This window comes from Theropithecus gelada, chromosome 13 (assembly GCF_003255815.1).
Source record: "Theropithecus gelada isolate Dixy chromosome 13, Tgel_1.0, whole genome shotgun sequence".
NCBI lineage: Eukaryota > Metazoa > Chordata > Mammalia > Primates > Cercopithecidae > Theropithecus > Theropithecus gelada.
Window position 1 is genome coordinate 46,911,205 of NC_037681.1, and position 27,887 is coordinate 46,939,091.

Sequence of the window (27,887 nt, forward strand, 5' to 3'; positions counted from 1 at the left end):
CCAGGGATGGGAGTGGGTGGGAGAGATGGGGCTTTCACATGGTCGGTAAAGGTGGCGAAGATAACCAAGACTTCCCAATTCAGAGAAATGATTTGCAAGTCTGTTCTCAGCACATTCCCAGCAGCATTTTCCTGAGGGCTTTTGCAGCAGAAGACAGTTTTACAATCATTTTCATTACATGAATGCACACTCTTCCTATCAAAGCAGGAGAAGCCTGGGGAATTTTCTGTGTGCTCTGTCTGCTGTTCGCTGGTGTGCAATGGCTTGCTCTGGGGGAGGGAGGAGGGGCAAACATTCACTACCTGGGGCATTAGGCAGAGAAGATTTCCCCCAGGTGTGGTGAGGGGGTCCGAGTGTGCTGTGAAGAATGGAGGATGCAGGGGGCATATTGGTTGGGACTAGAGCAAAAGCGCAGGGCTATGTCCACAGCCAGCCACAGGCTGCCAAGATCGTTGTAAGGGTCCCCTCTATTGCTGCCTTCAGCAGGGACAATGCCTACCCCACATTCTCCAAGAGAGGGGGTGCTAGGCTGGACTACAGCCCACAGACAGGCCTAGGCATTGCAGGAGCATCTCAGGGGTGGGTGCACTGGGTATTCTGCCTCCTTCATCAGGGGCGGCAGATAAGTTTCCAAATAGTAGCTGTATTTTTCATCAAGAGGGAGCGCTCCCTCATTTTACTGGGGAAAATAAATCTGACGTGGAGTCGGGGGTGGCATCTGCAGCCAACAGTAGGGGGAAATCTTGTCCCCAGTGCCTCAGCTGCAACCCTTCCCTGTACAATCACTCAGCAGGCCCACTGCTCCTTTCCTAGCTGGTCTCCCTCTACCACTTCCTATAGCCTCTGCTCTAGCTACATGGTGTGATATCCCCGACACAGAACTTGGCTGCAATTCTCCTCCTCTAGCCTCTGGTCTGGTCAGTCCCTCACCCAGAATGACTTCACCTTCCTCCATCACCAATTCCTCACTTCCTGCATCTCCATGGGGGCAAACAGGGGCGGTTTTTCAAGACCCAGCTTAGGCACTTCCTCCTGCTCCTCTTCCTGCTCCTATTCCCTGGTCTCTGTAGCTCTAAGTTAGCTGTCATCCTCTAAACATTATTGTGATTTACCCCCATCCCTGGCCCTCCTGTATGCTGCACTCATTTCACCTCTGTGTGTGTTTCTTCTCCTCTGTCAGACGGTGAGATCCTGCCCCACATGTGGTCGCAGTAAGGTTCGGAAAGAGGCATGAGCCACCATGCCTGGCCCTTTCACGGCTTTTGATCCTGCCAATGAGCTACCACCCTTCAGTGGCTTCTTAAATACTGCCCATTTCCCCTGCTCAATAAAAAGTCCTGCCTCCCTTCTGGGCTCCAGGGGCCAACTCAGAGTCTGCTCCCACCTCCCTTCCCATCTGCCTTTTCTCCTTCCTCCGTCTTCCCCTAACTCACTCTGGCTTACACATGCAATCCCTCTCGCTTCCCACCTGTGGGCTGGAGCTGAGCTTGCTAATATTTGTGAGGCCTGACCAGGCGCAGTGGCTCATGCCTGTAATCCCAGCACTTTGGGAGGCCAAGGTGGGTAGATCATGAGGTGAGGAGTTACCGACCAGGCTGGGAAATATGGTGAAACACCGTCTCTACTAAAAATACAAAAATTAGTCAGGCGTGGTGGTGGGCACCCGTAGTCCCAGCTACTCCAGAGGCTGAGGCAGAAGAATCGCTTGAACCCAGGAGGCGGAGGTTGCAGTGAGCCGAGATCACATCACTGCACTCCAGCCTGGTGACACAGCGAGACTCCGTCTAAAAAAAAAAAAAAAAATTTGTTAGGCCCCTTTGGAGCCCTGGAAGATTCTCTGGGCTAGGGAAGTTGATAGAAGGAGTAAGAGCCAGGGTTCTTGGTTCTTGGGCCTTGAGGCCTCTTCCAGTCCCTTGATCCTCCTTGGATAGAAAGTTCTGGGGTGGGAGCTCATAGTTGGGGAAATGGAGCCAAAGAGTGGCAGTGCCACAGTGGAAGAACTCAAACCCATGACACAGTGAATTCTGCAAAGACAGAAACCGTGTCTGATGTCTGTCTTGAAGATGCTCAAAAGTTAGGGCAGCATGCAGAGGTGTGGCCAGTTTCTGAAATGCAATGTACCGTGGCAGAGCAGTAGGAAGAATGTGTGCAGAGTACTGCTAGAGGAGGAGAAGGCTTCATGGAGGAGGTGGCATATGAGCTGGGCCTTGAAGGATGAGCAGAATTAATGGGCTTTCTCAAGGTGGAGGGTGGTCATTCCAGGCAGAAGAAACATGATCCATGTCTCAAGGCTTGGAGATGTAAAAGGGTGTGGTATCTTTTGGGAATGGCTGGAAGTTGAATGTAGTGGGAACATAGCAGGGTGGGAATCAGGGGTAGGGTGGGAAGAGAAGTAGGAATGAAAAGGTGGAGGTGGATGCCCTGCAAACCTTCGTGCCAATTCCCAGCCACGGGGGATTATGTGGAAGCCAGGTCCAGCCTTCAGACGTTCTTGTCTCACACAGAAAATCCCCAAACCTCATGTCTTGGCGAGAAGGCTCAGGGGATGGAAAGAGAAGGGAGACATCAGGGCTGGCCCTGGACAGTCTGTCACTTGGTTCCCTGACAGTCCAGGTCCCTCAGCCTTGGGGCTCGGCACTGGACAGAAGGTTGGGCTAGAAGAACTTCAGGACCCCTCACACCCTGCGTTCTGTGGCTCTGTCATTGACGTAGGGAACCATCTCAGGTGTTGATAAAGGAAATACCTGAAGCTAATACTTCCTCTCTTTGAGTAGCAACCTGTGGTCAAGATGGCTCCTTCTCACACAGCCCACTCCTGATTACTGCTGGGAACTGTAGGCCTCTGAGCTAAATGAGGATCACTGTCTCCATTTTGTTAATGGGAAACCCAGCTGAACCCTGTGGCCTGCAGGCACAATGGAGATTCACTCAGGACTCCCTATCTCCTGTCTGACCCAATGGGATTGTAACTCCTGGAAGGCCAGCCTGGCCCCTTCACCTCAGGGTCCCAGGCCTGTGCACAAATGTCAGCATGTTCAGGAAATGCACTAACAGGGCAGGACCAGCTTAGGAGCAGCCAGGGGCAGTAAGAGCTAAGAGCTAGATATAGAACTGGCTGAGAGCACTGAGGAACCTGAGCGTGGGGCCGACTGACCTGAGGGCAGTGGGAAAAGAGGTGGCCACAGGCAAAGCTGGTGCACACCCAGCCAGATGAGAACAGGAGTCTCGGGGGTCTGCCTGCCTGGGTTCTTGCGCAACATCTCAGCAGAGGCTCCTACAGAGCTGAGGCCAGGCCCAATCTGCCTGCTCCTGGCACAGGCTGGAACCCATCAGATGTGTTCTTCTCTTCCCTTTATATCTCACGTGGGGCCCTCTGCTCACTCCTGGCCGACAGGGGGAGAAGGCTGGACTGGAGAGAAGATACTCAGGGGCCAACAGCTGCTCCCAAGGAGAACGAGAATGGCTGCCTCACACACACATTGGCTGTTTGAATACTCTTCTCTCAAACTCTTCCATACCTATGGTTTCCCTGAAGCAGTCTAGTGAGGTGCGCGTTATTATCATGCCCATTTCACAGATAAGGAAACTGAGGGTCAGAGGGGTGAAGTAAGTGGCAGAACCCAGGTAGAATCTAGAGCTTCTGACTCCACATCCAGAACTTTTTCCATGATAGCCCAGCAGGGCTCTTTCCTTAGTGTCCTGGATGGCACAGCACAGAAGGTCAAACCATATTTCAACCCGCTGCTCTGGCCTACCTGGGGCCTCTGCCAATGGGCACAACTCACCAAGGGCTCCCTTACCCACCCCAGCATTTAGCTTCACTCAAAAGCCTTGGGGAGCCTGGGGCCAGTGTCTGCCTCTGCATGTTTACCAGTTTCTTGTTTCCCCCTGCAGAGGACCTGCTCAGCCCCCAGTGGTTGCATGTGCCGGGAGATGCTGCGGAACGTCGTAGAGTGGGTCCATTCCCTCTGAATTGTGGTCGGTGTTGGTCTTTTGGGATGCCTACAGCTGTCAACTGCTGGACGCTGCAGGTGAGCGGCTGAGGCATCTCTGGTTGTAATAAAGGAACTTTCTGGAAACTGCTTGTCATCTGCCTATTCCTGCTGCCCAGCCCCCTTCCCCGGGAGCTCTGCTCATGGCCACCTCCTGCCGATGTGGAGCTTGGAAGCAATTTCTCCACTCAGTCTAGAGAGCAAGGGTTGCAAATAGACTAATTCCTGTTTGGTCAGTGAGGCTAAGGGCCCAGCCCTTCGCTGCTCCAAGGAGAAGATGGGTGTCAGATAGACAAGGTGCTGCCTCCCAGGTGGCCCAGGAGGAGATAAAGAGCTTGCAGGATTGAGTACTCAGGATGGGATCCTGAGAGCTGGGACCACCGTGCCTCAGCCCCTCTGTGAATGCCACGCACAGTGTTCTACCCCTGAGTCTTGGTTTCTCTGCCTGCAAATGGGCCTGTCCAGTGCAGACTGGACTGTCTCAGCACAGCTGCAGCAGAATGGCAACCTGTAGCTTAACTACCCCACACTATGCTGCCCGTGGAGCTCAGGGCCACATTTCACATATGAAAGGACACATTTGCTTTTTCTAAAGCCAGCATGAGCCAGCAGGTGGCACACAGAGAGAGGTCCAGGGTGCTGCAGAGAAAGCAGTCAGTGGGTTGGGGTGGGAGGCAAAAGGCAGCCCAGCCCACACCTCCCTCTCCCTCCTGCCTGACCTCCTCCTGCTGGCAGGGCCACTGCCATCACCTCCACCCCTGCCTGTCCCTATGAACACAAGCTGCAGTGTGGGCATCCCGGGGCCTCTGAGTAGGTGATGTGGGTGCCCCAGGGCTCTTGCTGGAATGTTCTGCCAATGGCCTCTCCAGTCCCTTCCAGCAGAGGTGCAGACATGTGTCCAGCTTGGGCCCCAAGGTTCACTTCGCTCTTTAGTATGGTGGGGTCCTCTCTGCCCCCTCTTCACCATTCTCAGACCCCTCTCTTGGGAGAAGGGGCCGTGTCTAGTGAGAAGTACCCCCAACCCCCAGGGCTGGGGAGCAACCACATGAAGAGGCAGAGGTGGGTGGTGAAGGACACAGTCAGCCTGGCCCTGCCTTTCCCCAGTTAAAATGCTCAGGGGCTCCGCTGTCCACGGGGTCAGGTCCCGCCTCGCATCCTTGCCCTGCCTGACTCTCTGGCCTCCGCTCCTGTATACTCTCTGGGCTGTAGACACATGGAACCTCTTTCGGTTCCAGAGTTTCAGCTCCTCTCAGCTCTGGGCACACCGTTTCCCCTGTCTACTCAGTCCTCACCTCCTCTCCTAGCTCCCTCCTGCTGGTCCCTCGGGTATCAACTGAGTGTTGCTTCCTCCGGGAAGCCTTCCCTGACCACCAGTCACCAGCCTGGGTGAGGGTGCTGCTTCTGTAGCATGCATGCTGCACTCACCCCCACCCTCTGTCTCACATGCCTGTGCTGCTTGTCCCACGCCTGCTCAACAGATGCAGGCTCCTTGGGGCTGGGGCTGGGTTGGGTTCAGCTCTGTGTTTCTACCCCTATCCTTGGGACACAGTAGATCATGATAAATGGTCACTGAAAACACGAGTGAAAAGGATGAGAAAAGACCAGACAGAAGAGGGGTGAGGGTTTCCTAGGGTCCCCACCCACGAATAGATGTAAGAGAAGCCAACAGTGTCCCCCATCACTCTGGGGCCCAGGGAGCTACTGGCTGCCTGGTTTCTCCCGGCCACCCTGGGTGTCCCAGGCTCCAGACCTGGCCCCTACCCTGTGCTCAAGGAAATCAACCTGCAGGAGAGGGAGAGAGAGGAAGAGGGGGTCCTGGGTCTCCCTGAACTCAGGGATGTTGTTCTCACTTCTGCCTCCCCAGACAGAGGGCTCTGCACCCTGCCTGGGCACTGGCATGTTGGCAAGCGCAAGGAGACACAGGCATGGAAGCACAGGGAACTCAGATTTTCCAGAAATCACAATGGCCAGTCAGTCCCAGGCAGATGACTACCTGTGAAAAGGCTCATTGTCCCAGGCCCTGCTAGAACTTTTCCCACTCATCCTCCCAGCCCTGTCCCATCCCCGGCCACCTCCAGAGCATGCGCCGGGCCAACTCTCAGAGCTGGCGTCCCTCTAAGACAGGGGCTTCCCTACCTCGGAAAGTCACTTTGGCGATCCGGTCTCCCCTGCCTCGCAGCTCCGACACTGTCTTGAGGTGGATGAGCAGGGCCATGCTGGTGTGAGCTGCCTGGCACTGCCAGGCAGGAGCAGCAGGAAGGAGCTAGCTGGTGGAGTGCGGCTCACACGCCTCTCTCTTCTCTGCCGCTGCCTCCTCCTCCTCCTCCCGACCCCCCTCCGATGCTGCCCACAGAGACCAAGGCAACCAAGCCGAGCTAAGCTGCTCCTGCAGCGACTCACAGAGCCTCCCAGCCCCCGCCCCTCCAAGTTGTCAGCCCAGCATGTGTGTATCAGTGTGTGTGTGCGTGTGTGTGTGTGTGTGTGTGTGCACCCAGTGTGCAGCCTGGGAGTGCGGCAGAGTTGGAATTCATTATTCAGCAGCCGCCAGCTCCCAGATAAAGCTCTGTCCAGCCTCAGGTGTCTTCTCTCAGCTCCTGGAAGGGAGGCTCTGCCCACCCCTCCGCAGGGCTCTGCTGCTTCCCTACTAAGCAAGCCCTGCCACCAGCAGTGGGCACAGAGGAATGGGCGTGCGCATGGGTGGGGTGGGTGTGGGGCAGGGGGCACTCCCACCCACAGGAGCACACTACAAGAAGAAGGAAATGTGTTTGTCCACCTATGCCCACCTCTTCCCTGCTGGAGACTGTGCCCCCAAGAGGCTGGGCCCTGAGCCCTGCCCTGGGATCACTGTTTCTGAATCTCAGGAAGCAGAGAGGCTGGGGCCGCTGCCTGAGGGGAAGCTCAGGACCAGGCCACGCATGATGGAGATGCGTGGTTGTGGAGACAGCAGAGGCTTATGTGCTACGAGGGGCCATGTTTAAGGATCCAGGGCACTAACCTAGCCCCACCCCAAGGCTGGGGGTCAGGCAGGCTAGTGAAGGTAAGCCAGGCTGATGTTTGCTTTCCAGCCAGAGGAGCAGAATTGAATGGCCTTCTGCTCTTATAAGCTGCTACGGGCAGGAGAAGGGATGTCTACAGTGAAATTTCTAAGGACCAAAGGAGAACTGCCCCCTCCTGTCTTCCAGCAGCATGCACCAAGGAAAGGGACCCTGGGGGCCAGAATCCCTGATGCTGGAGGCTGTGCTGGGTCATCTGCACCCTTGCTCTTGCCATTCATTCTTGGTGGAATGCCCCCCACCCCATCCTGGACTCAGTTCGAGCGCCTCCTCCTGGAGGTGACTCTGCACCTGCACCCCGGCTGGGTTGGGGTGCTCCTCTGTGCTGCTCCTTCCTCCTCTCATCTTACTGAGTCCTGGGGCTGCTTCCCTTGCCTCTTCCCCTACTGACCTCAGGAGGACCCTGGAGCACAGCATCCGTCTACCCCAGAGCCCCACATGGTATCCTGTGCACCGTAGACTGCTCAATAACTGTTGAAAGGAGAAAAGAGTAAGCTCAGGGATCTACCTGAAACAGAGTCTAAAGGTTTAAAAGAGAAATACTAATTTTTCACAGCATGGTAACAAGAGGTTACTTCCTTTGAATTCTACATTCCAAATAACCTACAGTATGTCCCAAGAGCCTTCTTTCCTCCTTCTAGATATTTCCTTGCTACTGTGCCCTATTTTTCTTTTTCTACTTACGTTTTTTTTCCTTTGCCCTTTTTCCTAACCAATTCTTGCTTACCTTTCTCACATGTATCTAATCATATTGAATTTTAAAATGTCTTAGAGTATTATGTTTATTGAATACAAGTGAATGCTAAATTTTCAAAACCTGGATAAGTTTAATATCTTTAAAAAAAACCACCTAAATTCACTAGCATTTTCCATCCATGAGGTCATCAGGTGATCTGTGTTTTTAAGGCTTGGTGGCTACAAGGTAAAACAACAACAACAACAGAAAATATCTCCTTCCTTGGTTCTCTGGAGGTCCTCCCCTGAAGGGAGTGAAATTCATGAGGCCTCTTACAGACCCTGTGCGTCTTTAAGTAAAAGCCCATGAACCTGCCCTAGCCAAGGCATTGATCGCTGCTGAATCTCACTTTCCACATCCATAAAATGGTGGCAATTTCACTCAGCAGCTCTCAGTGGAGTCAGCTGACCCTTCTGAAACCTAAGACAGATCCCACTTTTTTTTTTTTTTTTTTTTGAGACAGGGTCTCACTCTGTCACCCAGGCTGGAGTGCAGTGGAGTGATCTAGGCTCACTGCAACCTCTGCCTCCCGGGTTCAAGCAATTCTTCTGTCTCAGCCTCCCGAATAGGTGGGACTACAGGCATATGCTACCACACCCAGCTAATGTTTGTATTTTTAGTAGAGACGGGGTTTCACCATGTTGGCCAGGCTGGTCTCGAACTGCTGACCTGCCTTGGCCTTCCAAAGTGCTGGGATTATGGGTGTGAGTCACCGTGCCTGACCAGATCCCACTTTTTAGTGTCCATTCTTCTGTTACCCATTTTGGTAACTGAGTATATAATTTATGTAATGAACGTTTACTGAATTCTTTCCAGAGCCAGGTGCTGAGATTCAGGGATGAATATGATATGGATGGCACAAGATCCCAATCAGACGAGACAGACGGACCAGAACACAGGCAGGTGGAAGGCAGGGTGGTGGATTTACCAGCAGGACTGGTTGGGCAGCCCTGAATGGGGGAGGGAGTAGGTGGTCAACCTCACCAGGGCTGGGGGTTTGACTCATGTTTTCCTTATTGTAGAACATGTTCCCCAATGAGAATCGAGAAAAATACAGACATGACTACATTCTGAAGGATGGATGGAGTTTCCTTCCACCCAGTTTGTTTGCAGCCATTCCTTTGCCTACAGCTTTCCCTTTCCCACCAGGCCTCAGTGTTTCTGCTTCTTGAGCCTCTGGGAAGCATGTGGCTCCCCTCCATTTCACTGGCATTTGCCAGAGGGAGTCTTTGGAGAATCCTGGTGGCAGCCTCCTGTGAACCCAGTAGTGTCTGTGGTCTTCATCCACTGCCATTTACAGAACCGAAGTGTGAAGGGAGCACTGCTCTCCATCTGGCATCTGAAGGGAAGAAGCAAGATCCAGAGATGAAGGGGGAACTGCCAGGCTTCTTCATGACACCAGGACTGCTGCAGAGGGAGCTGGGGTGGCAGGGTCGCCACCCGAGTCACCAAGAGCCTGGCACCATGGAAGCTGTCCCCATACCCTCACGCCTTATGAAAAACCCAAAGGCCCTGGCCCTGCCCTAGGCACCAAGGCTGGTGTGAGGGTCCCTAGAGAAACCCGGGTGAAGCAGTCCCAGGGAGGGAGGCAGGATTACACAAGGGGGTGGGCCTTCAGGAGGCCTGCTCTCTGCGGCAAGCGCCACCCCTGCAGATGCCATCCCCAAAATGAACGGCAGCATTGGGGACAGATGTAAATCACACACCCAGACGTTCTATGATTTTCTTTTTGCCCCTTACCAACAAAACTCCTTTTATGGAGTAGTTTGAGGGTATGATGAGGTGAGAAGGTAGCCACCAGCTAGAGATTAAGGAGAAACATGAAAAATGCCCCTCTTCGCAACCCGCGCGCACACACGCACGCACGCACGCGTGTACACACACACACACATACACACACACAATTATGCACAGCGTCCTAGGCAACCACGCCCAGCGCGGCCCACTGCAAAGCCCCTTCCTGGAACCCCCATAGAGCTGGGGTGCAGGGGAAGCCTTGAAGAGACATAGCTCCTGGGGAACCTTCGGCTACTCAGGTTTCTGGGCCTGAGCCACGGTGGGGCAGCTGCTTTGCGCGTGGCCTCCAAAGTCAGGACCTGGCCTGTCCTTTGTGGTAGGGTCGCGTTCCAAGCCGGGTCACCGCAAGACGGATCCTGCGAGGCCTCTACAGCGATTTTCTGCCTCTGTCCCGCATCCGAGCCTCTGCACATCCCGCAGGCAGCAAGGCAGAGAGCCCCGATGCGCAGGGGAGAGTGACAGGGGTCACCCAGCAGAGCTCGCGGAAATGGGAGGTGCCTTCTGTGCACGCCCTGTGGGGCTGCTCCGGGAGACGGCCGCCAGAAGGGCGCAGTGTCCCGGAACGCGAGGACAGCGGGGCCAGCTGGCGTTGCCAGGAGGGCCGCCGTGGCCGTGGCCGTTGCCGGGTGACCCGCCGCTGTTTACCGTGGGGCGGAGCGGAGCGCCAGGCTCGCTGCACTCGTGCACCCACCATGGCCTCCCGCAGCGCGGGCACCCTACTGACCGAGTTCAATGCCGCCTACGTGCCCCCTGGCCTCATGCCCGGGTAAGGCCGCGGGTGCGCCTCCTCCCCTCCCCCTTCCGCTAGCGCCCTCGTCGGTGGTCGAAACTCAGCCCTCTGCCCCCGGACTCTGGGGTTGAAGGAACCCCGAGGAGCCGATTTTCCACCCGACGGGGCGGGGGGCATTCCCGGGGATTTGTGGTTTCAGAGTAGGAAGTGGGCGGGCACGGGCGGGGGTGTCCCCAGATTCCCCTTCGCAGGAAGGCGCTCCCTGGCAAGTGGGGCACAGCCAGCAGGGGGTAAGGGACCTCCCGTGGACCCAGCCGGGGAAGAGGGAGGAGATGGAGTCACGTGGGGTTTAGTGCTTGGAGACGCCCCAGGCGGGCAGCCTGCAGGCTTAGAGAGAATACAAGAAAAAGCAGGCCCCTCTGCCCCGGGCACAGGGCCAGCTCCCAGCGTTCGGGCAAGGTCAGTACTTGTTGGTTGAAGGAGGGAAGGATATCGGGTGGGTGCGGGTTGGAAGAGCCTGGCGAGGCCGCAAGAGCCGTAGTTAATGGGTCATGCATGCAGTACCTGCCCGACTTTGCGGTCGGTCCTTTCACCGATCTCCCTTTATCCTCCCAGAAGTTTTTCTTGGAAAGCTTCCTGGCCACTTGCCCTGAGTGCTGGCTTGCTGTTTAGCACTTTCAAATGCTAGGTTACACCTACCTTTCTTTTCTCTGGATATTTTCAGACTCCAAACATCTAACATGCAAGTCTGGCTGTTCCCTCCTGTTCTTTGGCTCTTTCTCCCACAGTGTCTGATGTTTCTACTCTGGACCGCCTCTCCCAGGGTGTAAGGCTGTCTTTATCCCTCCTACCAGTCAGCATGGGTGTGGAGAACAGGCACTGGATTCTGAGAGGCAACCTGTACAATATCAGCAAATCTGTATAGAATGAATGAATGATCCTAAGATCCCTTATCTGAAAAAAAGAGTGAACGAATGAAGGAAATGAATGTCTTGAGGGTTCTACAGGCAGGGTCTCCAAATGGGTGAAAAAGCCCGCATGCTCTCCCCTGCAAACGGAACAGATGGCAAAATGAAGAAAAGTGTATTTGGTATGAAGTTGGGATTGTTTTGAAGCAGAATAAGCTGGACACTGAGATGCTGTGACATTCAAATCATTTCTGGACGCTGCATGAGAAAGTAGCAACCAGGGGCTGGTGCTGTAGTTTTAACCCAGCCCATTTGTGGATGTGACCTTTCTCTGGGCCCTGGAGAGAGCTTGCTGCCTGCAGGATGTGTAGAGGCTCAGATGTCTACCCGGTTCCCATCAGACAAAGCTGATATACCAGATCATGGTAGTTTCCTGAAACCAAGCCAGGTGACTTAGGATTTGCCTGTTTTCCTTTATTTAAGGCATTCATGTGGGTCAGTGCTTGGGACACACCAGGTGTTATGTTAGGAGGCTGGGAAGACAAAGACAAACAAGTGGGGGGCTGCCCTAGTGTGGTGTAAACACATAAGGTTTAGTTCAAATCCATTTTTGCCACCTTGGATGGTGGTGTTGACACCACATTCTGGGTGTTTATCATAAGATTTGATTTTATACATTGACTTTTTTTCTTAAGCCTCCCACAGTCTCCAGTTGGAAACTTTTCTGTTGTCTGACTCCCGGACATTTCCCATCTGAGGGGCAAGGCCCGGTGCTCCTGCAAACCCTGCCCCGCAGTTCCCCCACTCTGTTTGGAAGGGGTGGGAGCTGCAGGTTTCAGAGGCAGTCCCCAGGGTGCTTTCCTATTCCTGCCACTTCTCGGCAGTTCCCTTGAGTGCCCTGTCCTGTGATTGATTTAGAAATGGTGATAAGAGGATCATGAATGAGGTTTCAAGCCTGGACTGGGCTAGTTTGAGCAGCTGAGCCCCGTATCTGCTGCTTTCTCATCTGGATCTTTCTGGAAGGGATGTGTTCCCCTTAAAGATTCCCATCAGTGAGGAATGAATTGAGTCGTTTTGTGTTTCCAAATGCTACCTCATTGGCAATTCTGTCAAATTAATGAAAGAACCCAAGATTCCTGACCACACTTGGATAATTACTATTTTTGTGTGTCTGTTCAAACACTAATTACAGGATTTTAAAGCGCAGCCAGTCTCTTCTTACACTCAGATCACCCCCCTCTTACCTGCTTTATTTGTAAAGGCAGAGAATATTCATGCTGGTGTGGACCTCAGAGATCATGTAGCCCCATCCCCTCCTGTTCCAGATGTGGTCACTGAGGTCTGGGGGGACTTGCCTGAGCCCCACGCTGGTGATGGAAGTGCTGGGCTGGAGCCAGGTCCCTAACGCCTGTAATAACACCGTGATCTCCTAAGTCTGAGCTCCAACTATGTGCCAGGCACTGTGCTGGGCCCTTTACAACATTTTCTTCTTCTCCTTCTCCTTCTTCTTTTACTTCTTCTTCTTTTTTTTTTTTTTTTTAAATGGAGTCTTGCTCTGTTGCCCAGGCTTGAGTGCAGTGGCGCAATCTTGGCTCACTGCAACCTCTGCCTCCTGGGTTCAAGCAATTCTCCCTGCCTCAGCCTCCCGAGTAGCTGGGATTACAGGCACGCACCACTATGCCCAGCTAATTTTTGTATTTCAGTACAGACGGAGTTTTGCCATATTGGCCAGGCTGGTCTCAAACTCCTGACCTCAGATGATCCACCCGCCTTGGCCTCCCAAAGAACTGGGATTATAGGCATGAGCCACCACACCTGGCCTTTCTTCCCTCTTTCCTTCCTTCCTTCCTTCCTTCCTTCCTTCCTTCCTTCCTTCCTTCCTTCCNTCTTTCTTTCTTTCTTTCTTTCTTTCTTTCTTTCTTTCTTTCTTTCTTTCTTTCTTCTTTCCTTCCTTCTTTCTTTATTTCTTTCCTTCTCTGTCTCTCTCTTTCTTTCTTTCTCCCCTTCCTTCCTTCCTTCCTTCCTTCCTTCTTTCTTTCTTTCTCTCTTTCTTTTTTTGAGACAGAGTCTCGCTCTGTCGCCCAGGCTGGAGTGCAGTGGCACAATCTCAGCTCACTTCTTCTTCTTTTTAAAAATCATCACAATAACGCAGATAAGGAATGAGCAGCTTGCCCAAGTCATTCAGCAAGTTGCTGAGCCTCGTCTTTGTGACTTCAACACCCCAACTCACCCCAATATCTCCCCAACCCTCATGTGGCATTTCACCTGCCTCCCTCATTTAGCAGGGAGGGAATGGGGTCGACAGTAAGAGATGGACTCTGGAGCCAGCCTGCCTGGTACAAATCCTGGCTCCATCACTTCCTTACCCTGGGCAGGTTATTTACCTCTCTGCCTCACCTACCTTGTCTGTTCAATGGGGATGATCATGGTGTGCAGCTTGAAGAGGTTTCAGTTAGTTAACATGCCTAAAGCCTGGCATTTGGTCATTGTTAGCTGTTATCATTCGTTAGATCTCTACTGTGTTCAAGACCTGGTTCCAGGAACCCCAAGAAACACGAGACAATAACAAAGCTGGTCTTCAGCCTCGCCGGCCAGGGCGCTCCATTTGGTCCCTTGCTGTTCCTGGGGACACAGTTCCTAGGCACTTTGCCACAGGCAGTGCCTGCCTGCGCCTGGCCTGGGTGCTATTCCCGCAGTGGGCAGGAGCTCTCGGGTTAGAGTCCCTGAGATCTGAAGGGGTTTGAAGGGATGAGATTGGCCTCAGTGAGGATCCAAGCTTCCTGCTTGCAGGATCTGGGTGGCATCCACTCCTCATTCTCTGTTTCCGGCCACACCTCACCCGGCTCTCAGTGCAGACCCCTGGCCTGCACCATGCATTCATTCATGCCCAGACTGCCCCTGTGCCCCATGCCCACAGCTCCTGCCCAGTGGCTGTCACCAAGAGTGAGGGAAGGAGGATTTGCTCCCAGCCCCTCTCTCTGTCTGCCTGGGGTGGCAGTTGTGCCCGCACCTGTCACTGAGCTGGACCTTGGAGACCTCAGGGGCCTGTGATCTTAAAATCAGTGTGTTCCACTCAATTGTCAGGAGAGTGGTCTCACAAAGGTGGTTGTGTCCCCATCCCTAGAATCCCTGTACAGCAAACACACACAGTGGTGTACTGGCAAATGTTTAACAACCAGTTCTCTGGAGCAAAACTGCTTTGATTTGTAACATTCATCCATATCTGTGGTATAAATACTCTCACCAAAGCTGATTTCAAACTATCAACATAGTGTCCTTAATTGCAGAGTTGGGGAGGGATGAATGCACAGCTGTGCAGCATTATATAATATTTCCACCCCACAGATACGGTGGACATGACAACCTCAAACACAGGTGATAGTAACGTGGTAAAATAATTAGGAAGTGAGGAGTTTTGACTATTTATCTCGTTTGGTTTTAGTGTGTTTTTCTTCCCTCTGAGACAGAGCCTTACTCTGTCACCCAGGCTTGAGTGCAGTGGCACAATCACAGCTCACTATAGCCTTAACCTTCTGGGCTCAAGTGATCCTCCCACCTCAGCCTCCTGAGTAGCTGGGACCACAGGTGTGCACCACCATGCCTGGCTAATTTTTGTATTTTTTGTAGAGACAGGGCTGCCCAGGCTGGTCTCGAACTCTTGGGCTCAAGCCATTTGCCTGCCTCAGCCTCCCAAAGTGCTGGGATTATAGGAGCCACCATGCCTGGCCTAATAGAACATATTTAATTGTAATTTAATATAATTTGATATTTAATACTGGCTTATTAACAGACTTAACAAATTCCTGAAAATTTAGAAGTTGATTCCCTTGAAGCCAGTAGGCACTGCCTGCAGCCCACTACTGCCTGCAGCCCACTACTGCCTGCCCCTGTGATACGGTTTGGCTGTGTTGCCACCCAAATCTCATCTTGAATTGTAGTTTCCATAATCCCTACATCACAGGAGGGACCAGGAGGAGTTCCCCCATCCTGTTCTCATGAGAGTTATTTTCTCACAAGATTGGATGGTTTTATAAGGGGCTCCCCATTTGTTGGGCACCCATTTCTCTCTCCTGTCGCCATGTGAACAAGGACATGTTTGCTTCCCTTTCTGCCATGACTGTAAGTTTCCTGAGGCTTCCCCAGCCCTGCGGAACTATTATTAGTCCATCAAACCTCTTTTCTTTATAAATTACCCAGTTTTAGGCAGTTCTTTATAGCAGTGTGGGAACAGAGTAATACACCCTGCCAGCTTCCTGGGGCCTGGGGCCTTACCCTTCAGGGAGAGAGGTCAGGCCAGGCTTGGGAAGGGAGGGTTCCCAAAGCATTTGCATTTCCAAAACCCCTTCCACTTCAACCCAGGCCCTGGCACCAGAGGAGCAGCCCTCCAAACAGGCCAGTGCATCTTGGGGTATGAAACAAAGGCCATCTGCCCAGGGAGAGGTAGGGGACCCCTTTTGCCCATTCTTTAGTATTAGAATCTCCTGGGGAGCTTTAACTATGACCTGAGCTCAGGCCCCATCTAGAGATTCTGATGTCATTGGTTGGGCTGGGCTAGGGCTGCAGGAGTTTTTAATCCTCCCAGGCAATTCTAAGATGTAACCAGGGACAAGAACACTCGTCTGAGAATTTCTATGGCCCCTTGCAATGCAGACCACTGTTGACAAACTGGCAGGTGTGATCCTGTTTTCAAGTATTTGAAAGAAGGGGCCTCCTTGTGTGGAGCCTGTGCCATTCTCCTTGGCACACCCCCGCCCCCAGGCTGAGAGGTCTGACTGAAGGCACAGCAGGTGCTACTTTCGTTGTCCTGTTCTCATTTCCACCTGAGGGAACAGATCATTGTCCCAGATTCAAGCCCAAAATACAGAAGCAGAAAGTAAATTCTACAGCCCCTCAATTCTTCTCCCTCTGGGCCCTGTCCCCACAGGGAGCTTCCCTCTCTATCCCCCCAGGAGGCAGCCTGGTCTCAGAGGGCCTCACACACTTAGGGGGCCTCTGGCCACTCACCTGCCTTTCTCTGCCGCAGTATCTTCTCTTCTGGAGGATTCATAAGCCATGTCATTCCCCACCCCCTTCCCAGGACCTCTGCCCCAAGGCCAGCCCCTATCTCTTTCCTGGAATTCAACTCTGAGCTGTTCAAGGACATTTCATAGGTAACTGGTGCCTCTCAACCTTGAGGAACTGGGAAGCCCCCTAAGAACAAGTGATCAGTGACTCCTGAAGACTTGGGCTTTGCAACAGGGATCCCCCTTCTCTCCAGAAGAAAGACCAACCATTTAAAATGTGCCACCATTTGTCAATTCCATTCAACAGATATTTACAGAGCATCCACTGGGTGCAGGGAATGCCAAGCATGCCAGTATGAGTACAACAGAACCCTCCCTCCCCAGAGAGCCTATAATTCATACAGAAAGAATATTCCAGTGGCTGAGATTATTGTGATATGAAAAAATGTGAACTGAAGCCAAGTGTGGTGGCTCACGCCTATAATCCCAGAACTTTGGGTGGCCAAGGCAGGGTGGATTACCTGAGGTCAGGAGTTCAAGACTAGCCTGGCCAACATGGCGAAATCCCATCTCTACTAAAAATACAAAAATTAGCTGGGCATGGTGGTGGGCACCTGTAATCCAGGCTACTTGGGAGGCTGAGGCAGGAGAATTGCTTGAACCCGGGAGATGGAGGTTGCAGTGAGGATCGTGCCACTGCATCCAGCCTGGGTGACAGTGAGACTCAGTCTCAAAAAAAAAAGAAAGAAAAACATTATGAACTGAGACATAGGAGACGTGCAAAGGGCAAAGACAGCTCCACGGAGCGGACAAGCAGGGTCTATGGACTGGGTCATGGAGGCTCCATGGGAAAGAGGGCATTCAAGATGGACCTCGAAGGATGGGTAAGATCACAATGTGGGAAACGAGGAGAACAGAGCCTTCTGGATGAAGGATGTGGCTTGAGAAAAAAGATGGTGTGGAGGTGTCAGAAGGGTGTTCTTTCAAAGCAGCAAATGGCCTCTTCGGCTGGAGTGGGAAAGCTGGGATCTGACAGAGGATGATGCGACTGGAAAGACCTCTCACAGAGGCCCTGGCACGCAGGGACTGACCCCTGGCCCTGCTTGTGCTTGATGTCACAGGCAATGGGGAGCCCTTGAAGGATTTTGCTCCTGGGGAAGGATCTGATCAGAACTGTCCTCAGTAGGAGGTGTTGTGGAGGACAGGATGCATTGTGGAATGGGGACATGCCAAATAGTCGCTGGTTAATCAGTTAATAAGGCTGATCATGGGATCCCCGATGGCTCGTGGTAATTAGTTTTAATGTTGGCTGTGGGGCCAAGCAGTTCTATTAAGAGGCAGGGAAGGGACTGCTCCTTTTCACACAGTAACCCACAGTGGGACTTAGAATCCACATGTGACCATTGCGCAGGGGCCCGGCTTGGCACAGTCTCCTGGCTTATGTAGTGTACAGATGGATGGAGGGACAGGGTGGTGGATGGGGGCAGATGAAGGGGTTTAAGGGGAGGTGTGGTGGCACCAATGCAGCAGATGCTGCCATTGGGACCACTCGATGCCCTGTTATAACACTTGCCATTCCTCTCTGTTCCTCCTTACCTTGGCCTGCCACAGATCAACACAAACAGGATGGCAGAAGGCTCCACTGTGGAGCTCAGGGCATGCTCAAAAGAACACAAATGCAGGTGCATACAAGGGACACAGACCTAGCTTGCCAAGATGTGCCCACTGAGTGCTAAAGAATGTGAACCTACACATGTATGCAAGTGTGTGTGCGCACACACACACCTGTCTGAGCAGCAAGCCCTGAACAGAATCCAGGCAGAACTCAGGAGGATTGCGGAGGAGAGGGCTTCTATTCTATTGGAATGCAAATATCTTGGCATTCAGAGAAGGTGGAGAAGCAGGGAGCAGAGGAGGAGTATGGCAGAGAGCTTGGGGGCGAAGAGAAGAATCACGAGAACACATCATTTTTCTATGGCTCCTTTCTTCAGAGGAGCCCAACACCCCTGTGGGCGGGATGCTTCATGCCAACATGTGCTCTGCTGATCAGAGCCACACTCCTCTTAAATCAGGACTCCAGGGCATGGTGCCCCCAGAGTTTCTGGAATTCTGTCTCCTCCAGTGAACATTTGTTGAGCACTTGTCATGTGCCAGGTGCCAAGGATAAAGGAGAACATGGATTAGCAGAAGAGACAAGTTCATTTGGGTCTGAGTGTGGACTTAAGGATGACAGTCCTCCCAGCGAGGCAAGTGCTAGGTACAGGGTATGCAGTCAGGAGAGGCAGCAGGGGGCATGGATCCTTTGCAGTGGGTGACAGATCCCCAGGTGGGCAAGAGGGAAAATGCATCCCCGGTAGAGGAACTCCGTGCAAAGGCCCAGAGGCCTGAAGAGTACGTGAGGCCCTGGAGACTGGAAGTAAGGCTGCTGGGGCCCAGGGCACCTACAGGGAAGTGATGGAGGAGAGGAAGGATGGCTCTGGTGTTGTGTGGACAGCAGGCTGGAGGGGGTGATGCTTGGTCTAGGAGACCAGGGAGGAGACTGGAGATTGTCCAGGCAAGCAATGAGGGAGGCTCGTAGCAGTGGGACAGACGAGGGCCACAGGCCAGTGGCTAAGGAGAGGCCTAAGCAGGACTTAGAGAGAGGTCAGATGTGGAGGGTGATGGAGAAGAGAGAACACAGGGCCATCGAGTTTCTGGCTTAGGTGGAGGTTGGAGGGGGCAGGGGTATACTGGAGGAAGAGCAGTTTCAGTGGCGCTGGGTCTGTGGTGTGGTGGCCCGGCCTTGTGCGGGCAGCCAGACACATGGATCCATTGCCAGAATGGTAGAGGCTGGAGACCCAGATCTAGCTGTCATTGACACACGGGACACACTGGAAGTCTAACATAGACGAGATCTCCCAGAAGGAATGGGTCCCTGAAAAGAGAAGATGACCGTGGAGCAACACCATCGCCTGGGAAAGGAGCCAGACTCAGGGGCTCCCCCTGCCCCGGGGCTCTCCTCAAAGCCTCACCCCAGTGGAAACTCATCATGGAGCTCCTCCAGTACCCACCCTGGGAATGGCCTTCCCTCCTTGTGGGTGATAGCACTAGAGCCTTGACCGCGGTCCCATTTGGGTTGGAGCTGGTTGTACCCAGGCCAGCTCAGCACGGCCCCTGACACATGCACCCCATGAGTCAATAAACACCGAGTAAGGACTGGGGTCGGAGAAGGACTGGGCTCGGGGAAGGCAAGCTGGGCACCATGGATCTTTGTGTTCCCAGCACTTACTGTGTTGCCAGCACACAGCAGGTTCCTGATAAATTAATGTTTCATGCCATTCGACTCTGTTTTTAAAAAATGATGTGTGTACAAAGAAGAAAGCAACAAATCACCCCAAATCCAAACACCCTGAATTATCCAGGGTTAACATTTGGTGAATTTTATTCAGAGTTTCTCTTTACGTGTATATTCAGAAGAGATCGGGCACGCTCAGTGTGGTATGGCCATAGACCTTATGTGTATATTCAGATAAAGGACTAGATGGAGGAGTGAATGGATGGATGGATGGATGGATATAAAAACAGACAAAAGCAACTTTATAAAAATATAATCGTACCATATTTGCTATTTTAAAATGAAATGCATGAAATCGAATCTTAATAGAACTTAACTGAAGAGAAAGAAACCGCAGCAAAATGGAAGAATAGGTGGATTTGAGATAAGTGTTAATTCATCACAAGAGATATTAGTACAAAAAGATCCCTCTATAGGAGACAGAGAGAGGATAAAAACCATCAAAGGGCTACAGCCATTATGTTGTACTTTTTTCTAACGACGTGTTTCAATTTTAGATGCCATGGGTTGACTCCGATTTAAAGAGATTCTTAGTAAGTGCACCCCCATCTCCCCTCCACCCACCCCCTAATTTTGGTTGCTTAAATTAGTTTTACTTTGACAGGTTTTATAACATTTACATTCTGTTCTGTAACCAGCATTCACCTAGTTGCTATTCCTGGTTCTGCACTTAAATAGATTTGAAGCTCACCACCACTCACTCTAACAGAGGTTCTACATTACCGAGTTGGTTTTTTTCTTTTTCTTTTGAATCATCTCTTGGTTGGCAGGATTTTGTCACTGAACATGACTTTCAAGAAGAGCTTGTGAGTGCTTTGGTCGCTGAGCCCTTTCGTGCTAGGAAAGGGTGACTTTGTACCCCCGTGACCGCCTGGCTGGTGTGGTATTCTTGGGTTGCGTTCTTTTCCCTGCGGAATGCTGTGGATATCCTCCTTTGCCTTTCATTCTATCGCTTCATCTTTTTGCTGGGGTTGGCAGCACCTGGTGACCAGCATCTCTTCCATTCCCTAAGTTCTGAACCACTTGAGAAAGAAGATGAAAGAGGAACGTGGCTGTTAGAGAATGGGGTGAACACAGCCTCAGAATGAAACAGGTGGGACTGCGCTGAGCCCAGCCTCCTCCCCACGGGCAGTGCCTGTCCATCTAAAACCTAAGGCTCAGAGGGGCGGAGCAGGCTTCCTTGCTTCCGAGGAGGAGGAGGAGGGAGGGGAGGGGCGGGTCACAGGCTGCCCAGAGTTTCCCAGTGACTCACCAGCCAGGTGTTCCTCCACCTCCAGTGCCCAAGAGCATGTGGGGCTGGGAGATGGTTCCGGTGTGGGAGGAACCTCCCCTCCACGTGGGAGGAGCCCTCAGGATACAGGAGACTGCATCTCCCCATCGCTTGTCTTTGACGTCTTAATTTATCGAATCTATATCTTGATTCAGCTTCATCTACAGCACAAAGTGCTCTCAGGAACTTGCTTGCATGTCTCAGGTTAGGTTTTTTCCCAAAGAAGTTTCTTCATCGGTGCCAATGTTGCAGCGGGACAGTGTGAGCCAAGGACATTGGATTTGGCAACAGCAGGATCTAACATGACCTTAATTTAGATGTAGAGGTTCACGTTTCAGCGGTGGGTCTGAAGGCAGACTGAGGGAGGTCAAGGAAAGGGTGTGAGTTGAGAAATCAGGCAGAAGGTGCAGCGTATTCCTTAGCGAGCTCCAGAAGGAGGGAATCTGCAATCCCGCCTTCCTCTTCACCATCTTTAACGTCTCCTCTCTTGGTTGCTTCCCCTCTGCCTATAAACGGGCACCAGCCCTCACTGCAGAAATCTACAACCTAGGAACCACGGCTCAAGCCCGCTTACAGGCAGAGGGGAAGAGGCCAAGAGGGAGGGGGACATTAAAGATGATGGAAGAAGGGCAGAGGCTGAGAGAGATAGGGAGAGACAGATGGGACAGTGAGGCCTTGGGTGAAGCCAGAGCAGGAGCTCCAGACCCAGGAGTGGCACCCAGGCTGGGAGGAGGACTGTGTCTCCTGGAGTGGCCAAGGTGACCACCCAGCCTCACTGGAGAGACAGCAAGGCACCCACCAATTCCTCCGTCTTCCCAGTTCTGGAGGAGACCTGGCCTCCGTGGGGAACTCAGGGGGCCGAGGAGGAAGGGCACTGAGGTGGGTGGAGAAGAGTCAAGACTGCCAGGGTCACGGTGTCAAGGGCAGCGCCTCTGTGGCATCCAGGGATGTGAGTAGTGAGGCTGGAGGGGGGCCTGTGCAGCTGGGGTGGAGCCTCTCCCCTCTGCAGCCTCATCGCGGCTCTGGCCCAGCCAATGCCGGATGCTGGGAGACCCCAGGAAGGCAGAGCTGTTGAGGGCGGTGGGACCAGGAGCCAGGGAAGGACTCACTTTGTGTGACCTTCCCTACAGTGGGCAGGCCTGTCAGCAGTCACTCGGCTTCACTTCCTTGCCTTTTTCCTGAAGACAAAAAGAAGGAAACCGTGCGTTGCTATCTAATTCCAGGCAGCGCCCATTCTGTTGGTGAGACCGAGGCCCAAGGCACAGGGAAAGACCCCAGAAGAGGCGAGAGTAGGGGGACGGAGTTGTATCTAGATGGCTGCAGTGATTCTGCAGGACTGGGGTATAGGGGAGCTGATGAGGTTGGAGAGCTAGGCCAGGGTCAGATCACAGATGGCCTCGAATGCCACGCCAAGGATCTGACTCTGAACTGAAGTTCAGTTTGGTGCAGAAGGGATTGCAGGGGCAGGGGTCTGGTGCAGTTAGAACAGTGAGGTTGTTACGACCACAGTCCAGGTACAAGGGCACACAGCTGGGCTCAGTAGGCTCGGATGGAGCTACCGGACTTGGTGACTGACTAGATGTGGGTGAGGTGGATGTGTCAGTTTCTGACTTAGACGGCTAGGGGTTACTTTTCACAGAGATGGGACCAGACTGTCAGGGAAGGTGGGGGTGGGAGATCAAGCCTGGGAGACATCCAAGGGAGATGTCTGGTGTGCAATTGTACATAGCAGCCTAAGGCTTGGAGAGAACTCCCAGGTTGGAGCTGTGGACTGGGGTCATCTGCACACAGGAGGTGGCTATGGCCATGGCATGGCTGCCATCACACAAGACAGACCCCGGAGGTTCACCAGTGCTTAAGAGGTGGGCAGAGGAGAAGGCTCATGAAGGTGTGGTCAGAGATATCGGTGAAAGCAACAGAAAGGAGCAAAGGTGTCATCCAAACCAAGAGCAGTGTTTCAGGAAGGGAGAGGTGGGCCATGCCCTGTGTTACCAGAAGGCCCAGCAAGACAGAGCGTGTCCACCGACCTGCAGCAGCAAGAGCACAGGCAGCCTTGGGAAGAGCGATTTCAAGGGCCTCATGGAGCAGAAGTCAGACCCCGGAGAGTGAGGCGTGCAGGGGGGCACAGGGCCGTGCTGCTCGCCAAGCTTCCGCATTGGCCGCGAATGTGGCGCCCGCACTCTCTGGGTGTTGCTGACTCTCCCTTGCTTTGTCAAAATAAGTCTTTAGCTCTTGGAGCGAGTCTCATTTGACCAAGGGTCTCTAGAGTGCCTGTGTCACCAAGGCCTCCGCTCGCCCATCTCCTGTCCCTCTCATGGAACTTCCTCGGTCGCAGAGGGTGGAAGACTCCTTGTAGGCGCTCAGAGCTCCAGCACCTTGGTCAGGTCTCCAGGCTGCCTGAGGAGCGCATTGGAAGGCTGCTGTGCCGGGAGCAAGGCTGCAGCATGCTGAGCCTAGGCCTTGCTACACCACATCTCCCACTCATCGCCTTTCACTCATTGGGCCCCCACTCACTTCTCATACTCCCCCTACCCTTTCATGAGATAACCGCAGAATGGGGGAGCCAGAGGAGGCCTTTGCATCTTCAGGCCATCGCCTAAGTAAATGCGGGCCCCTGGAGGGGCAGTGATTTGCCTACAGCATTGACCAGGGTGTATCTGGTGTTCTGGCCCCTGCGTAAGCTCCTGGTCTGGAGAGAGGAGCATCTAGGAAAGACCTCTGTGGGGAGGGAGAGGCCCAGAGTCCCTTGGACTTGGCCTTTCCCAAAGACCTGAGCAGGTCAGTGCACCTTGGGAAGCCTCTCAGGGCCAAAGATGGCTACCAGGCTCTCCTGACTCTACCCTTCTTCTTCCTCTTCTTTTTTTTTTTTTCTTAATTATTATTATGTTTTTATATAGAGACAGAGTCTCACTGTGTTGCCCAGGCTGGTCTCAGAACTCCTGGGCTCAAGTGTTCTTCCTGCCTCAGCTTCCCAACATGCTGGGATTACAGACATGAGCCACCGCACCCTCCACTTTTAAGGGCCTCTCTTGGAACAGACCTGGGGCCCTTCATTGATCTGTGGCTCCACTACCTCCTCCGCGATCGGCAGGTACCAAGGCCACGTCCCCACTGTGGCCTTCTCCTTCGGCGCTCCCTACGGCACCACCACCCTCAAGTACTTCCAGGACCACCGCAACACAGCCATGGAGAAGAGCCACACTCCTTTCAGCCAAGGCGGCCACTTCCCCACCATCTTCTCCACCAACCCCAACCTCCTGCTGATGGAGCGCACGAGCACCCGGGACCGCTGGCTGCACAAGCCCAGCTACACTCGCTTCAACCTGGATAGCCACCGATCCACAGAGCTCACAAACTTCTACCAGGTAAGCTGTGCGGGGCTGCCCTGTGGCCTCCCCTCCTGCCCACCTGCCCCCACCACGGGAAGAAAGTGATGGCCAGGGACTGGGGGAGACCTGGTACCTGCCACAGTGTCTTGATTTCCTTTCTCAGAGCCCCTGAGCCAGCAGAGAGCATGGCGGGTTTGGCTAAAGGGAGTGGGGAGGCTTAGGACTTTGCCCCCCTGATCTCTCCCCACATCCTGGGGCTTCTGGATCTCCAATTCCTGCTCACCCCCACTGCCAGTGCAGCTAGGGGTCTCTAGGGATGCTCCTGCCCTTACCTCCCCCTGGAGTCTCTTGGATCTGTGGAATGCCATATATTTTCGAGGTGAGTAAAAGGTCTAAGATCCACTCACCAGATGAATAACACGAGCAAAGGCCCCACTAGAGCCCCCTGCCCCAGATCCAGCCCCACGGTGTTTTATCCACTTGCATCTGAGAGCCTGTTCACCCCCTCCCTACCCTGCAGCCCCCCTGGGGGCATGCTCCGAGTCACCTTTAGCCCCAGGCTGGAAGAGACTGCCCTGCAGGGAGTAAGCCCGAGGATGGGGACCTACCCATACCCCTGTTGTTCTTGTCCTGCTGTTTGGGCTGGTAAAGCCTCCCTGGATGTGGTTCAGACACATTCCCAGAGACCACAGGTGCATGGGCCTGAGCTGGCCCTTATGCCCTTGGCAGGGATACGGGTTCATTCTCTCCTGTGTTCCCAAAACCTTACTCTCTCCATCACCTTCTCTCGCAAGCCTCCCCCTCTAGCCTGATTGCAAGGACAAGGTATGTCCTGGCCCCAGGGCAGAGAACTTGTATGAGTAAGGCAACTTCCTCGGGAGAGGAGGAGGTCAATGCCACCAGCCTCTGATGCATATGTGACCATCTCAGGGGGTCTGCCAAAGCCTTTCCCTCCATCTTGGCGCTCAACAGAACATGCCCCATACAGGCGGAAGGAGAGAAGGGAGCAAACACAGGCCAGGCAGACATGGTGCCTGTGTGCACAGCAGGTGTGCGTATGCCTGCAGGGCTGAGTTTTTGTATTTGGTCCGAGCTGGTCCCTTGTTTCATTTACGCTCTGTAGCAAAGCTGGTCTGGTCGGTGTCATTATTCCCATTAGGCAGATGAGAAGTTGAGGCTCAGTGAGGACAACCAGCTGGTTGGCAATTGAGTTGGGACCCCAGCAACTCCGGGACTCCTCCAGAGGCATTAGGAGAGGTGGCCCCCAACCCTGCCCAGGTGCAGCAAGGCATGGACTGCAGGTGCCTGGGGTCAGTCCTGCAGACTAACAACCTGTCATCTCTTCCTTTATTGAACCATAGGCAGTCCAGCAGCATCGGAAGTACTATCAAGACAAGACAGGCACGGTGCCTCGAGTCCCCTACTTTGTGCTGCCCGTGAGGGAGCCGGAACACTACCCCCTCCCCACTGTCCTGTGAGTTGTGAGTCCCTGCCCTCCCTTCATCCACGCAGTCAACAAACGCACCCATGGGGCACCTGCTCTCGGCCAGGCATGCACAGCGCACAGACTGAGAAATGAGTTGAGGATCTTGCCCTAAAATGTGCGGTGCAGAGAGTGATGGTTGCGGAGCAAGGGGGTCAGGGCATTGGCAGCCTCAGGGGGGATGCTGGTAGCCTGAATGGGTGAATCACGAAGAGTGCTTTCCTGGCCAGATGCACTGGGAATTTGGGAGAAACTCCGTAAGCTCAGTGGGCCTGAATCTGCGGATTGATGCCCTGCCTGCAAAGGCAGCCTGGCAGCTACACTAGTCCTAACGCGGGCGCCCATGCAGAGAGCAGTAAGGAGCTGCTGCCCTCTGGTGGATATAGAGGGCACTACACCGAGCAGGAATCTTACCCCAGCCCCGTCCACATTTGGAAAATGTTCTCCTAAGGACTTTCTGTCCATCTAACAAAATAGGAAAGTTCCTTGCCTCCTGCCCCTCACTGCTTTTATCTAGGAGAGCTCCTTTCTCCAGGGAAGGCCCACTCTGCCCTGAAAGATGACCTGCGTACTGTGGTTTCTGTGCTCTCTCCTTCCTGAAGCGCAGGCAGGGGTATCACTAACTCGCACAAGGTGTCCTGGGGTGGGATAGGGTGGTGGGTGGTACCTGGCCTGCAAGGTCAGTGGATAGAGCTTGGGATTTAGCTCCATACCGACCACTTCCTGCTTGCCTCAGAGTCCTGAGATTCACCATCATCCTTACTGATAAAGCAGCATCTGTTTTCATAAGTTTAATGGTTTTTATAGAAACAGGCTTCACTGCATCCAAAAGTTCCTTTCTGCAAGATAGGATCATTTTACAAAAAAGGGAACCCGAGGTTCATTTATCACCTGGGGAACTTGTGCTGCATGGCCTGGATGGTTGGAGGTAGAGCTTGGAAAGGAAGCAGCATCTCCCATCACCACCTCTAGGACTCAGGGGGCTCTCTCTAATCTTGGGATGGCTCTGAGTCAGTCTGTCCCTGGAGTAGAGTGGGACTCTCCTGTGGACAGGTATCCTCTTGAGACAGCTCTGGCCAGGATCTGCCCCTACCCCCATCACCATGGGGAAAGCGGGACACCTCAACTCTGTTCCTTCTTCAAGTTGCCTGACCACTTGCACTGCTGCTGACAGTTTCACACTGAATGCAAACGGCCAACCAGGTGGTTGGGAGAAGAGGGTCAGTGACGGGCCTGGGGCAAGCCCCTCCCTCCTGGAATCCCCTCCATCAGCACCATCATCATTTCTTAGAACATTTGTTATGTGATTACTCCTTGTCCAGAGCTTTACATGCATTACTGCATTTATTCCTCAAGTCAATGCTAAGAGGGGGATACCACCACTGAGCCAATCTTAAATATGCACACTTCTAGCAGGAGTTGGAACCAGAGTCCATCCCAGGTCTGTCTGACATCTGTGCCCTCACTCTTCACCACTGTGCCACTATGTAAATACAGGTTATTCCCACCCCAAGTCCAGGGGGACCTATCAGGTGTTAAGCTGACGAGTAGCCAGCAGGCCAGCATAAGCTGGAAAGTTGGCACATGGGGCTGTGGGTGGGCATGCATCACCCTCTTTCCCTGGCACACTGCATAACATCAGTCCCATCCTCACCCCTAGGCCTCCTCTGTGCCCGAAGAAGAAGTGGCACCTTTTAAGAGTAGCCCCCGAGAGCCTGAAGACCTACCAGACCTTTCCGTCAGGGAAGAGGGTCTCCCCGCAAGAGCGGAAGAGGAGAGACTGCTACTTCGAGTTCAGAGCATGAGACCAGGTTCCTGATGCCTGGGATCCTGGGTGGAGACCAGCCCGGCTTCCCTGGAATAAAACCTTTAGCCGTGACCATCCTACCCACCTCTCCTCTGGATCCCAGGGACACTCGGCCACAGCAGGAAATGCCCCCTGAAAGTCACACAGCATTGTGTCCTACGGGCCTGCGGAAAGCTCTGTCCCAGGGACTGAAGCCGAGCAAAAGTGGTGTCCGGCTACCTGACAGGTCCAGCTACCTTCTCCCCAAGATGGGGCAAGTTGAACTGAGGAATGTAGGGTTCCCTAGCCTTAGTGGCAGGCCACTCAGGTACAGAGACCTCCCACCTGATTCTACTGGTATAAGCAAGGAAGTCCAGTTACCCCGGTCTAAGAATGAAGGGGAAGTGGCCCCAGAATAATCGTACTGGGTATGATTGGAAAGGAATTTTCATTGGAGCCCTGACTT

The 27,887-nt window shown here is 53.4% G+C and overlaps 2 protein-coding genes across 5 annotated transcripts in view; one reads left to right on the top strand and one right to left on the bottom strand.

Moving 5' to 3' along the window:
- The window catches only part of OTOF (otoferlin), a 103,066-nt gene extending 96,732 nt beyond the window's left edge, over window positions 1–6,334 (bottom strand). For 2 of the 4 annotated variants that reach the window (XM_025354063.1, XM_025354062.1), the window contains exon 1: window positions 6,129–6,334. In XM_025354063.1, coding sequence (XP_025209848.1) covers window positions 6,129–6,207 — 79 coding nt within the window. In that variant the 5' untranslated portion in view covers window positions 6,208–6,334. The remainder of the gene's footprint in view (window positions 1–6,128) is intronic. The other 2 variants (XM_025354064.1, XM_025354065.1) reach the window with 1 other exon arrangement.
- A 3,888-nt stretch (window positions 6,335–10,222) lies between these two features.
- C13H2orf70 (chromosome 13 C2orf70 homolog) lies at window positions 10,223–27,514 on the top strand. Its single transcript, XM_025354621.1, has 4 exons — window positions 10,223–10,344; window positions 23,915–24,188; window positions 25,514–25,626; window positions 27,296–27,514. Exons 1-4 carry the CDS (start codon window positions 10,271–10,273, stop codon window positions 27,438–27,440), a joined length of 606 nt encoding a protein of 201 aa, XP_025210406.1. The 5' UTR covers window positions 10,223–10,270; the 3' UTR covers window positions 27,441–27,514.
- The last annotated feature ends 373 nt before the right edge of the window (window positions 27,515–27,887 follow it).

Bases quoted from the DNA above. Each gene is read 5' to 3' on its own strand.
- C13H2orf70 (XM_025354621.1), top strand. From the start codon at position 10,271: ATGGCCTCCCGCAGCGCGGGCACCCTACTGACCGAGTTCAATGCCGCC. The intron at 10,345-23,914 runs GTAAGGCCGCGG...CGCGATCGGCAG, and splicing joins CCCCCTGGCCTCATGCCCGG to GTACCAAGGCCACGTCCCCA. The intron at 24,189-25,513 runs GTAAGCTGTGCG...ATTGAACCATAG, and splicing joins AGCTCACAAACTTCTACCAG to GCAGTCCAGCAGCATCGGAA.